General features: G+C 42.7%; 1 protein-coding gene across 1 annotated transcript; it reads left to right on the forward strand.

Moving 5' to 3' along the window:
• The first annotated feature begins 413 nt into the window (after window positions 1-413).
• Window positions 414-11,896, forward strand: LOC133493709 (serine/threonine-protein kinase 38-like). The gene is made up of 14 exons (XM_061807395.1): window positions 414-782; window positions 2,539-2,682; window positions 3,711-3,758; window positions 4,073-4,195; window positions 4,285-4,368; window positions 4,430-4,553; window positions 5,175-5,329; window positions 5,469-5,571; window positions 5,688-5,749; window positions 6,386-6,503; window positions 6,566-6,689; window positions 6,779-6,874; window positions 6,966-7,057; window positions 8,749-11,896. The coding sequence occupies exons 2-14, from the start codon at window positions 2,545-2,547 to the stop codon at window positions 8,871-8,873; spliced, it is 1,392 nt and encodes a 463-aa protein (XP_061663379.1). The 5' UTR covers window positions 414-782; window positions 2,539-2,544; the 3' UTR covers window positions 8,874-11,896.
• The last annotated feature ends 381 nt before the right edge of the window (window positions 11,897-12,277 follow it).

Below are 12,277 nucleotides of genomic sequence, written 5' to 3' on the forward strand. Positions count from 1 at the left end.
CTTTGAAGTCGTGGTAAATCTCTAAATGACCTTTTATTATCCTTAATTGACTTTTAAAAAAAACGTTTTATGTGGACCTTAAAATGTGACTATATGTAAAATAATGTAATTCAATTATGGAGTAACAAAAATTAACTACTAAAAAGTAGAAGCAGTGATTTTTTTTTTATTATCGCAAAGGGTTGTCAGTCAGAATGAAGCGGCGTCCAAGCCCACTGAACAAAGGGGCGTATCCAGCCCTCCCTGTTGGCTGACGCGCATGTCATCCTCGGAAATCCTCCTGCTCTGATTGGTCACTTATCCTTGGCGCATCATTGATTGGTCCGAGTTGTCCGTCACTCGAAAGCTACGCCATTGCGTAAGTGCGCGTCTGATGAGCCTGACGGTCTCGGGAAACAGAAGCCTCCTTTTTCATATATCTATATATTTTTTTTCACCATTTAAGACTGAACGACCGACACGCTTCAGACAGCAGAGGGGGACAAATGAAGGCCGTTGATTTTTTTTTAAAAAATATTATAATTTAATATTGCCCTTCTGTTAGCACCATGTTTTGTTTTTGATATCGGCTGTTTACTGTGTAGCTGAATAGAGGTCCCCCCCCACCCCACCCGCCCCCTCCCAGTTAAGGGTGCCGGTTAGCTAAATAACTGGAGCCTCCAACCTTTTCTGCCTACATTTTTGGGGGCAGAAAAGACGCTCGAAGTCCAAATATTCTCGTTTCCCTTGGGGTCGTGGGGCTGGCGCCTAGCCAACATTTGACTCTGGAGCCGGACACGGAGGTAGGTTGAGCCCATCATGGTATTTTAAAAAAAGTACAGCCTATTTTTACACCGCTAATGGAACCTGTTCGACTGGCGCGAGCACGAGATGGAACCTTTTAAAGAATGACTTATCTGTAAAAAATAAAATAACGGCGGCTGAGACGAAAGTAGACATGCACTTTAAAATGTTTACATTTTCTGACACGTTGTTCTCCTGAAATGTTTACCTTCCTTCAGTAATTTTTATGATTGCATCATTCCCTTGCTCAATCCTGCTTTCCTTGCTTTCTTCCTTCTTTTATTCAGACATGCATTTTCTTGGCATCTTTTCCTTCCTCACCTCCATCACTCCATCCTTCCTTTTCTTTAATCCCCTTTACCTACCTATTTTTTTTCCATTGACGCATCCTTCCTTCAAGCTCTTCCTTATATCCCGCCTTCCTTCCATCACACTTGTTTTATTTTCATGTCCCTACATCCATCCTTCCTTCACTTAAACTTTCTCTCATACCAATTTATTTTCCTTCCTTACTTCCTGTCTTTCTTCCCACAGGCCCGCTTTTTTATTCTTGTTTAAACCTTCTCTCCTTCCTTCATTCTTTCCTGCCTTCCTTCTTTCTCGGCCTTCCTTACTTTACAAAGCTGATATGCTAAATCTGAAATTAACTGCTTAGTATATTTTGGTCCCCTTTATGGACTTTAAGTGTAATAATCAAAACATTAAAAAAATGCAAACTACTTTAATAATAATAGAAAAAATATTTTTTAGGGGTCAATATTTAAATCCAAACAATCATATCATATATTATTGTGCAACTGTGATGGTGATTTGGTACCAATTTCTTGCATTGTAGTATTTTTTTTTTTTTGGTAATGATTGCCATTTTTAAAGGGGCAAGAATGATGATGTCCGTTCCTCATCCTGCTTTGTTGTTGTTAGTCATGTGCGTCTCGCCCATTCCTCTCCTTACGGTCATGACTGGACTCTTTCATTCCGGGATGGAAAGTTTCCTGGCAGGTCTCTTTACAGTCCTTTTAAGGGCGGCGCGTGTGCACGAGTCCGCCTCTCTGTCTGTACTATGTACGGTATGGATACTTGACACCAAATGGAATGCAAAACTTCTACAGGGAATGCGTAGTAATTTAGAAGCGTTTCTTCAGGTAACGCTGTACTCTAGTTTCCTTCTTCTTTTCCACTTTTTACGAACTTCCCTATTTTCTGATTTTTTTTTTTTTTTTCTTTCTCCAAAGCAAATCAGGAAGTTTCTTGTTTTTGGGAAATTGTTGTGGACAGCACTAGACATAACACAGCCTCCTATCTCTGGCCCGCAGAGCCCTTTTTTTCTTTTTCTTTTTTTTATCTTGATGATCTCATCAAGACCACACAAACATTTCTCTTGGCATCCTGTCAAAAGGTTTTGATGACGCTCCGTAAAGGCACGCGTCCATCCGCTTCCCCTTTTGCCGCCTTTTCTGTTCTTGTTAGAATGTCGTCGCTAAGGAAATAATGGGAAAAGAAATTGTGTGTTCCACCATAAACACACAGGACAAATTAAGCCCGAACAGAAATCACAATGTATGATTTTTTTTTTTTAACGATTTATCTGTGTGATACAGCTGCAAATAAGTATTAGCTAGAATTCTGACCCTCAAAGACCTGTTAGTCCGCCTTTAAAAGTCCACCTCCACTCTATGTATTCGGGTTAGGGTTGTTTTCTTCACTGTTTTGTATTCCAATTTTTGACACCTCGCCCCCTTCGTGTGTTTTCAACAGGATAGCATGGCCGTGACAGGAGGGACTGCAACCGCCCTCCCGATGAGCAACCACACCCGAGAGAGGGTGACGGTGGCCAAGCTGACGCTGGAGAACTTCTACAGCACGCTCCTCACCCAGCACGAGGAGCGCGAGATGAGGCGAGTCCGACCCTCCCGTCCCTCCGGTTCGCGACGCGCTCTCGGCTCATCACTTGCAATACCTCCCCTCCCGACGCCGTGCATGCAAAATATATCGCCGTTGTTTAAACCGTTGGAGTGTCATGCTGCCAGCCACTTGTTCGGGAGTTTGGTTTCAAACAAAGGGCGATCATGTTACCTCGGAGCTGATCTCGTGTACAAACACCACGCCAAAGTTCTTTTTTTTTTTTTTTGTTAGGATCTATTATGACTAAAAGCATAAAAATCATCATATTTACACATGATATTTATGAACTAGTTTTGGAATCAGAAATCAAGGGTAATAGGTTTTTCAACTGTTGCTAACGTCTGGAAACACAAAAATGCTTGCAATCTCTCATCATCATTTATGACATGACAATTGGAGATTTTGATACCGATTTTAACAAAAGTTCATACACATGATTTGCCTTCGCGTGCCACATAAAATCATGCGGTGGGCTGGATCTGGCCCCTGGACTTTGAGTTTGCCACCTATGCTCGAAGGTTAAAATGACGTCTTCTATCTTTTTCCCACAAATAGAATTCTGACTATGCGTCATCATATTTACACATGAAATTTATGAACTCGGTTTGGAATCAGAAATCAAGGGTGATGGGTTTTTCAACTGTTGTTGACATCTGGAAACACAAAAATGCTTGCAATCTCTCATAAGCATTTATGATATGACAATTGGAGATTTTGATACAGATTTTAACAAAAAAAAATCATGGAAGTTGATAAACATGATTTGCCTTCGCGGGCCACATGAAATCATCTGGTGGGATCCGGATCTGGCCCCCGGACCTTGAGTTTGACGCCTTTGCGTCTATCCTTTTTCCACATATATAATTCTGACTTAATCTCTCAAAATTGCATTTTTTTCTTACAATATTACAGCTGTACTCATGAAAAAGATATTCTTTCTTTTTCCCCAAGTAAAACTGACTCTATTGACAAAATCAAGATATTTTCTCTGGCGTGTTACTTTTTTTTCTTCTGTTGCCAGGCAGAAGAAGTTGGAGAAGGCCATGGATGATGAGGGTTTACCAGATGAGGAGGTACGGTTTCCAGTCCACTTCCCTCCATTAAACCAGATCACCGTGACCCGGAGAATCTCCATAAACATTATGCAGAAGCACGATCTTTATCTTTTTTTTTTTTTTTTTAATTCATAATGTGACTAAATAGAAAATGGCGGGGAAATATGCTAATGCTAAGAATTTGTGAACGTTGCTCCACACTTTATGCGTTAATGTACGTTAACATACTCGAAGTACTTCTTAAAATAGTTACCATCTACACACAAGTAGGAAGTCTTTTTTTGTTGTTAATCATTTTCCGTTAATGTATCCTCATTTTTTTTTTTGGGCAGAAAGTCATGCGACGTTCACAGCACGCTCGGAAGGAGACCGAGTTTTTGAGGTTGAAGAGGACGCGGCTCGGCTTGGACGACTTTGAGTCCCTTAAAGTCATCGGACGCGGTGCTTTTGGAGAAGTACTCTGAATAATTATCATCGTTGTATTACTTTTTTGTATTCTATTGGGAGTGTCTTTCATCCATGCTGCTCGTGCTTCTCCCGGCAGGTGCGTTTGGTGCAAAAAAAGGACACAGGCCACATTTACGCCATGAAGATTTTACGAAAAGCCGACATGCTGGAGAAAGAGCAGGTGAAGGATTTGAAACTGCGACTCCGTTTGAGTTATGGCTCATTTTTCCACTTCTGCGCAGGTCGCTCACATCCGGGCGGAGAGGGATATTCTCGTCGAGGCAGACGGCGCATGGGTGGTGAAGATGTTTTACAGTTTCCAGGACAAGAGGAACCTTTACCTCATCATGGAATTTCTGCCTGGAGGTGCGTACTTGCACTGACATGATTGAAAATCTAAAAATTTTATCTCCAAAAAGCGGAGCTGCAAAAAAAAACAAATTAGGAACCACCGTCTTAAAGCAACCATGCTATTTAGTAGCCAGTCTATGACATTTCTCATTATGTTTGTGGATAAAGCTAGTGTGACTTTAAATCCATCCATCCGTTTTCTTTGCCACTTATCCTCATGAGGGTCGCGGGGAGTGCTAGAGCCTATCCTAGCTGTCAATGGGCAGGAGGCGGGGTACACCCTGAACTGGTTGCCGGCCAGTCGCAAGCTGCATGGAGACAGACAACAGTCACACTAACAAGCACACCTAGGGGCAATTTTAGAGTGTGGAATTAATATTGCATGTTTTTGGGATGTGGGAGGAAACCGGAGCGGCCGGAGGAAACGCACGCACGCAGGCACGGGGAGAACATGCAAACTCCACACAGGCGGGGTCGGGATTTAACCGGGGTTCTCAGAACTGTGAGGGCAACGCTTTACCAGCTGAGCCACCGAGTTGCCTCGACATTAAATGTAAAGTGTAAAAATCTCAAAAAACCTCATCAGTCGGGTCACTTGTATCTCAAGGCGACGCTCGACTGTGACCTTGTTGCTAGGCGACATGATGACGCTCCTGATGAAGAAGGACACCCTGTCCGAAGAGGCCACCCAGTTCTACATCGCTGAGACGGTCCTGGCCATCGATTCCATCCACCAGCTGGGCTTCATCCACAGAGATATCAAACCGGACAACCTGCTGCTCGACTCCAGGGTGAGACAAACGTGTGCACGTTATCTTCTTCGTCTTATCTGAGATGTAAACGCAATGTCGTTCCACAAGTATTTTGCACTCAAGGACGTCACCAAAATGTTTTTTTTTTTTTTTTTTTTTTTTTTCTTCCTCCGAACAGGGACACGTGAAGCTGTCCGATTTTGGCTTGTGTACCGGACTGAAAAAAGCCCACCGCACGGAATTTTACAGAAACCTGACGCACAACCCACCCAGCGACTTTTGTCAGTATCTCACATTCCCCTCTGACGTAATATTGAACATTGATATCGAGGTGGAAGCTTTTGTGAATGGCACTTTATGGCCTTTTTTCCCCCCCCTCTTCCTTGTGTTTACGCAGCCTTTCAAAACATGAACTCCAAGCGGAAAGCAGAAACATGGAAGAAGAACCGGAGACAGCTGGTGTGGCTTCGAGTTTTTCACGATACACCCTATATTGCAGGTTTCAAACTCAAGGCCCGGGGACCAGATCTGGCCCGCCGCATGATTTTATGTGGCTCGCGTAGGGAAATCTTATGTATCAACTTCTGTGTGTGTGTTTTATTTTTTTTTGTTAGAATCTCGACCAAAACTTCAATTTGTCGTATCATAAATGATGACCTTGAGATATACTCTTGATATCTGATTCTAAAGTTAGTTCATTAATATCATGTGCAAATATGATAAGTCTTTGAAAGATTTTTATGGTTTCCCCGTCGTAACGGCCCTCTGAGGAAAACTGTGAGTACAATGTGGCCCGCGACAAAAATGAGTTTGACACCCCTGCCCTATATACACACACAACTAATAATTTGGTAATTAGGTGTTTTGGAGACTTAATTATGTACATATTTTACAGTTGCACACTGTATGTTTGAGTGCATGTGGAGACCATGAAAATGAACGAAATGGACACTTGAGTATGTTGTCTGATACTAGAGTGCCCCCTGCAGGTCACTAGTAATAGCCCAGAGGTGTCCAAACCCCTTTTTCCAAGGGCCGTTGCATACAGAAATATTCCCGTTTTCACTCTATTTTCATTTTCTGTGTGACATTCAGGCTTATTCCACGGTGGGAACGCCAGACTACATCGCCCCCGAAGTCTTCATGCAGACAGGCTACAACAAGCTGTGCGACTGGTGGTCTTTAGGGGTCATCATGTATGAGATGCTGATCGGTAAGCACGGGCAAGATGCGGAACGTGGCGAGTGTAGACTGACCGGGGCCTCCTTTTTTCAGGCTATCCGCCGTTTTGCTCCGAGACGCCGCAGGAAACGTACAGGAAAGTGATGAACTGGAAGGAGACCCTCGTGTTCCCCCCCGAAGTCCCGATCTCAGAGAGAGCCAAGGACTTGATACTGCGGTATGCGCTGTGTTTAAATTGTTAAAATTCAGGCCGAAAACAGGAGTAGCTGGAACTGTTTTTTTTTTTTTTTTTTTTTTGCGCTCCAGGTATTGCACTGATGCTGAGAACAGAGTTGGGGCCGGCAGCGTGGAGGAGATCAAAAGCCATCAGTTTTTTGAGTCTGTGGACTGGGAGCACATCAGGTACATTTTCATTGTATTTCTATTACCCCCCCCCCTCTCCCCCCCCCACCTAAATACTCCTTTTCTTAATAATAATGGGCCTCTCTTACAGAGAGCGTCCTGCGGCCATCTCCATCGAGATAAAAAGCATCGACGACACCTCCAATTTTGATGACTTCCCGGAATCCGACATACTCCAGCCAGGTACGAAACTCTTTCCGCATTTCGAATGAGAGTGCCGCCTGGAGGTACGACCTAAATTTGTTCCGAGACCAGACTCAAAACTGAAAACGCTCTCATCTCTCCGCGTTTAAATGAATGAAAATCACATTAATGTGTTCCAGCCTCCCCTCAAAAAGCAATTTTCCAAACTGCTGTTTGTTGTGAAGTGAGCTGGGTTAATTTGATTGCCCCAAAGCAGCACTTGCATATCAAATTTTTCCTGGCAAGACAAAGCAATAAAAACCAAACAACTCCAGAGAAGCTCAACTCCAGTCATTTGTATTTCAAGACGCCATTATCGGACACTCTAAATTGCCCCGAGGTGTGATTGTGAGTGCGGCTGTTTGTCTCAATGCGCCCTGTGATTGGCTGGCGACCAGTTCAGGGTGTACCCTGCCTCCTGCCCGTTGACAGCTGGGATAGACTCCAGAACTCCCTGCGACCCTCGTGGGGATAAGCGGCAGAGAAACTGGATGGATGAGATATATATATATATATAATGAGATAGCCCACGCTAGTTCTCAATACATAAGGTGGGGCAAAATTAAGCATTTTCGTATTTAAACTTACTGTGTTTACTACAATTACACAAATGCATTAAACTTACAATCTTGTGACTTTCCATCCATCTGTCCTTCCTTCTTTCTTTCTTTCCTCCCTTCCTACCTTCTTTCATTCCTCCCGACGGGAAATTGAAATGTTTTGATCCATTTACGGATCAAACACCTGTTGGGAATTTTGCCCGTTCCCACACCTTTTTGTGAAAAGTATATTTACAGTACACAAATACTTTTTTTTTTTTTTCATGCATCAATCTGGTTCGCTGTGGAGTTTGCATGTTCTCCCCATGCCTGTGTGGGTTATCTCTGGGCACTCAAATTTTCTTCCACATCCCAAAAACATGCAACATCAATTGGACACTCGAAATTGCCCCGAGGTGTGATTGTGTGTGCAGCTGTTTGTCATGATGTGCCCAGTGATTGGCTGGCAACCAGTTCAGGGTGAACCCCCCCCCCCCAAGAAGACAGCTGGGATAGGCTCCAGCTCTCCCCGCAATCCTTGTGAGGATAAGTGGCAAAAAAGAAAATGGATACCTCAAATTTTGATCTTAAAGGGGAAGTCCAGTGCCTTGCATTAACAATGTATCCAATAGGTCATGTAATATGTACTCTATTTTGACAATGTAATGTAAAATCATTTAATAGTGTTTGAGAAGATTTTTATCGACAATTATGAATTTTCAGGGGCGCTGGCATTTTTTTCCATACAGAGCCGTGAGCGGCACAGCTGTTGATGGAAGTTTTCCTCAGTCTTCCCGATCAACCGATGCTGCTATTTCTTCGTCAGATGAGGATAAATCCGAGTAATCATCGCTGGGCATAATGGTGTCCCACGTAATCGAGCCTTTGGAACCCCACGTAACACGTCACATCCGCGCACGGGGGTCACGTGACTCGCAAAAATGGCAGCGCCCCTGAAAATTCACAATTGTGGATAAAAATTTGATCAAAACACTGTTAAATGAGAGAAGATTTACCGTCACATTGTCAAAATAGTGTAGATAATACATGACCTATTGGATACATTGTTTATGCAAACCAGTGTAATTCCCCTTTAAATTCATACTTTGCCGCTGCTAATGACCTCTCCGCCTTCTTCTTTTTCCGTTGCAGCAAATGCAACGGAACCCGACTTCAAGTCCAAGGATTGGGTGTTCCTCAACTACACTTACAAACGCTTCGAGGGCCTGACTCAACGAGGGACCATCCCCACGTACATGAAGCCAGGGAAGGCGTGACGGGCTCACACAGGGAGTACAAAAAACAAAACAAAACAAAAGACATTCACGGACGTAACAGGGTCGGGGCCCCTCGTCGGCCCTCGCTGGCGCTGAAGGCCGAGCCGCCTCTCAGTCTACTTGTAAACCGCCCTCGCGCCACCAAGTTATTAAGCTCTGCTCTGCCGCCGGCAAAGAAGTTTTCACGTCACCTGTGGTCGGTTTACGTGCTATACAGTACGTGAGCCACGTGCAGCCCGCAGCTCTCAGGCCAGCTCAAGTCAACAAACCACACGCGCAGGCAGGCGTCACCTCGGAAACGGCCGCGTGCCAATCACTGCTTTGTCGCGTTAGTCGTTTGAACGTTGGTCATTTTAAACTAGCTCATATGTAAAAACAAGTACCGGCTACTGAACATAAACTGCAGTCGCACTCTGGAAGGTTTCAGCATGATTGGCAATGTTTTGCACTTCCCCGTCGGATGCTGCGCGTTTCCTCAGATTATGTTTTTCGCTTTAATCGACATGAGTCATCCCCTTGAAAATATATTTTTTTAAAAAAGTGCCCCACCTGAAGTATATGATGATCTCACGAATAAAAACAAAAGTAGTTGAATGCAGATCAAAAGTTTTTTTGGGGGGACCTATCCTCCATTTTTTTTTTTTTTCAGTTTATTCAACAGATGGCGGCACGGTGGATCAGCTGGTAAAACGTTGGCCTCACAGTTCTGAGGTCCCGTGTTCGATCCCGGCCCCGCCTGCGTGGGTTTTCCTTTTCTCCGGGCACTCCAAAAACATGTAACATTAATTGGACACTCTAAATTGCCCCAAGGTGTGATTGTGAGTGCGACTGTTGTCTGTCTCCATGTGCCCTGCAATTAGCTGGCGACCAGTTCAGGGTCTACCCCCACCTCTTGCCTGTCATCAGATAGGCTCCAGCCCTCCCCGCGACCCATTGTGAGGATAAGCGGCAAAAGAAAATGGATGGATGGATTAATTGGACACTCTAAATTGCCGCTAGGTGTGATTGTGAGTGCGACTGTTGTCTGTTTCGCTCTGCGTGCCCTGCGATTGGCTAGCAACCAGTTCACGGTGTACCCCCGCCTCCTGCCCGTCGACAGCTGGGATAGGCTCCAGCGCTTCCCGCGACCCATTGTGAGGATAAGCGGCTAAGAAAATGGATGGAGGAAAAACTGTGACTACAAAGTGGTGCTTTGCCACTATTTTGTGGCATCAGTAAATGCATCAAGGTGCTAAGCGCATCAATTACTTGTGCATTTTCACTGTTATTACTGTTTTATTATGCTTTATTGTGGTTAGTTAATGCTAACAGGTGGATACAATGGTTTGATTGTACCTTACGCCATCTAGTGGAACTGCATGTAATTGTAAGTTTTACTGGCTCACTAAAAATTCATTTTTAGACCAATTAAGTGGAATTAGACAATTATTCTGACACGTCTGACGACCTCACGTCGCACACTGGTTGCTAATAAATGTCTGCAGTTGTGCAACTAAACAACCTCGGTCACTTTTTGAGGAAATAGGGTATTTCTCACACTTGTTGAAAGTATCTCAGGAAAAAAAAAAGTGTAGTTTTTCTGTCTTTTTTTTTCTCATTTAAAATGCAACACAATCCGACTAATATGTGGTTGTCGTGTTGTTTATATGAGTTGGTGTGTTAGTTGCCTCCATGTGTAAAAAAACAAAAAAAAAAAGGGTGGATTGTAGTTGGTATTACAGGGTAAATAAAATATGGTAGCTTTCAGGAAACAGGGATGTTAAATATAGAGTGTAATTTTGACATTTCATATGCAGGTAAAGGTTTAGTTTCACCAAAAAGCAGAACAAATCATGCTGAAATCTTCCTCGTGCTCCTTCGGATGAAAGTATCGCGTGTCACTTGACGTTCACACGTTTATGATCGTTCTTAACAATATTTCTGCCCCTTGGTTTATGAATTTGAATCAAATGAGGCCTAAACACTTCCTTCTAAGAAGTGCCTTTGCGTACAGCTGGTAATTAATACTGTATCAATGTTATTCGCGATTAATCAAATGGCCTTTTTAAAAAAAAAAAAAAAAAAAGGGAAAAGTCGATTTAAAATGGTTGCGGGGGGGAAAAAAAGTGAAGAGATTTTTAGGTCAGCTTCACACACAAAACCGCTCATAAGAGTTAAAAAAGACGAGCAATAAAGTTGACGAGATGCACTGATAAGAAAGGAAGCTCATAAAATGATGTGCGGCAAAGCAAACAATAGACAAAAAAAAAAGACTATGAATCAAGATGTAGCTGATGCTTGATGCACTTAACCTCAAACTACCTTGAAGTATTAATATAATCCTACACGTGTCCAAATAGTGTTACAATTCTTGTTTAAAAAAACAAACGAAAAAAACTTCAAGACAGGAGAAAAACATTGCTGATGTTGTTCCCGTTTTGACCACACGATGGCACCATTGCCCCAGAAGGAATTGAGGCAAATATTGCCAACTCAGTCCAGTAGAAGCAAAGGATTGATTATGATGTTTATATTTTAGCGTTATTTATTATATGTACGTCTCTGAATCAAGTCTTTATTCTCCTATTTTTACCACCTTGGAATATATATTAATTTTATATTTGAACCCAGTTACATATGATTTCGTAAATACAAAATAGATCATAAAATATGGGATTTAATTTATGAGATAACACTGAAGAAATGACACTTTGCTACAATTTAAGTAATCAAAGTACAGTTTGTGTAGACGTTTTTATCTCATGAAATGATGATAATATAATTCTGAAAATGTGAGGGGAGATGAGTTGTTACTATAGAAAGTAAAGGACCAAACTAATTTATTTTTATGTGTTAGCGTCATAAAAAAAAAAAATCATCGCAATAAAGAGTCAGGACAATGTTGTTGGATTTATTTGTGCGATGACGTGTTCGTATGTCTATTGTAGCGCGGTTAAAAAGAGGTCACAGGGGAAATGCTAGTAATATATTCACATGGTAACTTTTTATGTTATGACAAAATTAAAAAAAAAAAGTCAATCACATTTTTTTGAGTGTATTGAGTTTATATCTTATCTTCAGTTCTCATCGGAAAACACACACAAAAAAAGAGCGCACGTCTCTGAGACGAAAGAGGACGTGACCCATTAAAGCAGAAAGTATGGTGGCATAAAAAAAAGAATAAAATAAAATGTGTTTGTTCTCCCCGTGCCCACGTTGGTTTTCTCAGACGTGCCCAAAACATGCGTGGAAGGTTGTTTAAATTCTCTCAATTGCCCCTAGGTGTGGTTGTGATTGCAAACGCTTGTTTGTTTACATGTACTTTGCGATTGGGTAGCAACCAGCTCAGGGTGTGCCCCGCCTCTTGCCCGGTGATAGCTGGGAGAGGCTCGAGCTCTCCCGCGACCCTTGTGAGGATAAGTGGC

The sequence above is a fragment of the Syngnathoides biaculeatus genome, chromosome 20, assembly GCF_019802595.1.
Source record: "Syngnathoides biaculeatus isolate LvHL_M chromosome 20, ASM1980259v1, whole genome shotgun sequence".
Taxonomy (NCBI): domain Eukaryota; kingdom Metazoa; phylum Chordata; class Actinopteri; order Syngnathiformes; family Syngnathidae; genus Syngnathoides; species Syngnathoides biaculeatus.

Bases quoted from the DNA above. Each gene is read 5' to 3' on its own strand.
- LOC133493709 (XM_061807395.1), top strand. From the start codon at position 2,545: ATGGCCGTGACAGGAGGGACTGCAACCGCCCTCCCGATGAGCAACCAC. The intron at 5,572-5,687 runs GTCAGTATCTCA...GTGTTTACGCAG, and splicing joins CAACCCACCCAGCGACTTTT to CCTTTCAAAACATGAACTCC. The intron at 5,750-6,385 runs GTGTGGCTTCGA...TGTGACATTCAG, and splicing joins AGAAGAACCGGAGACAGCTG to GCTTATTCCACGGTGGGAAC.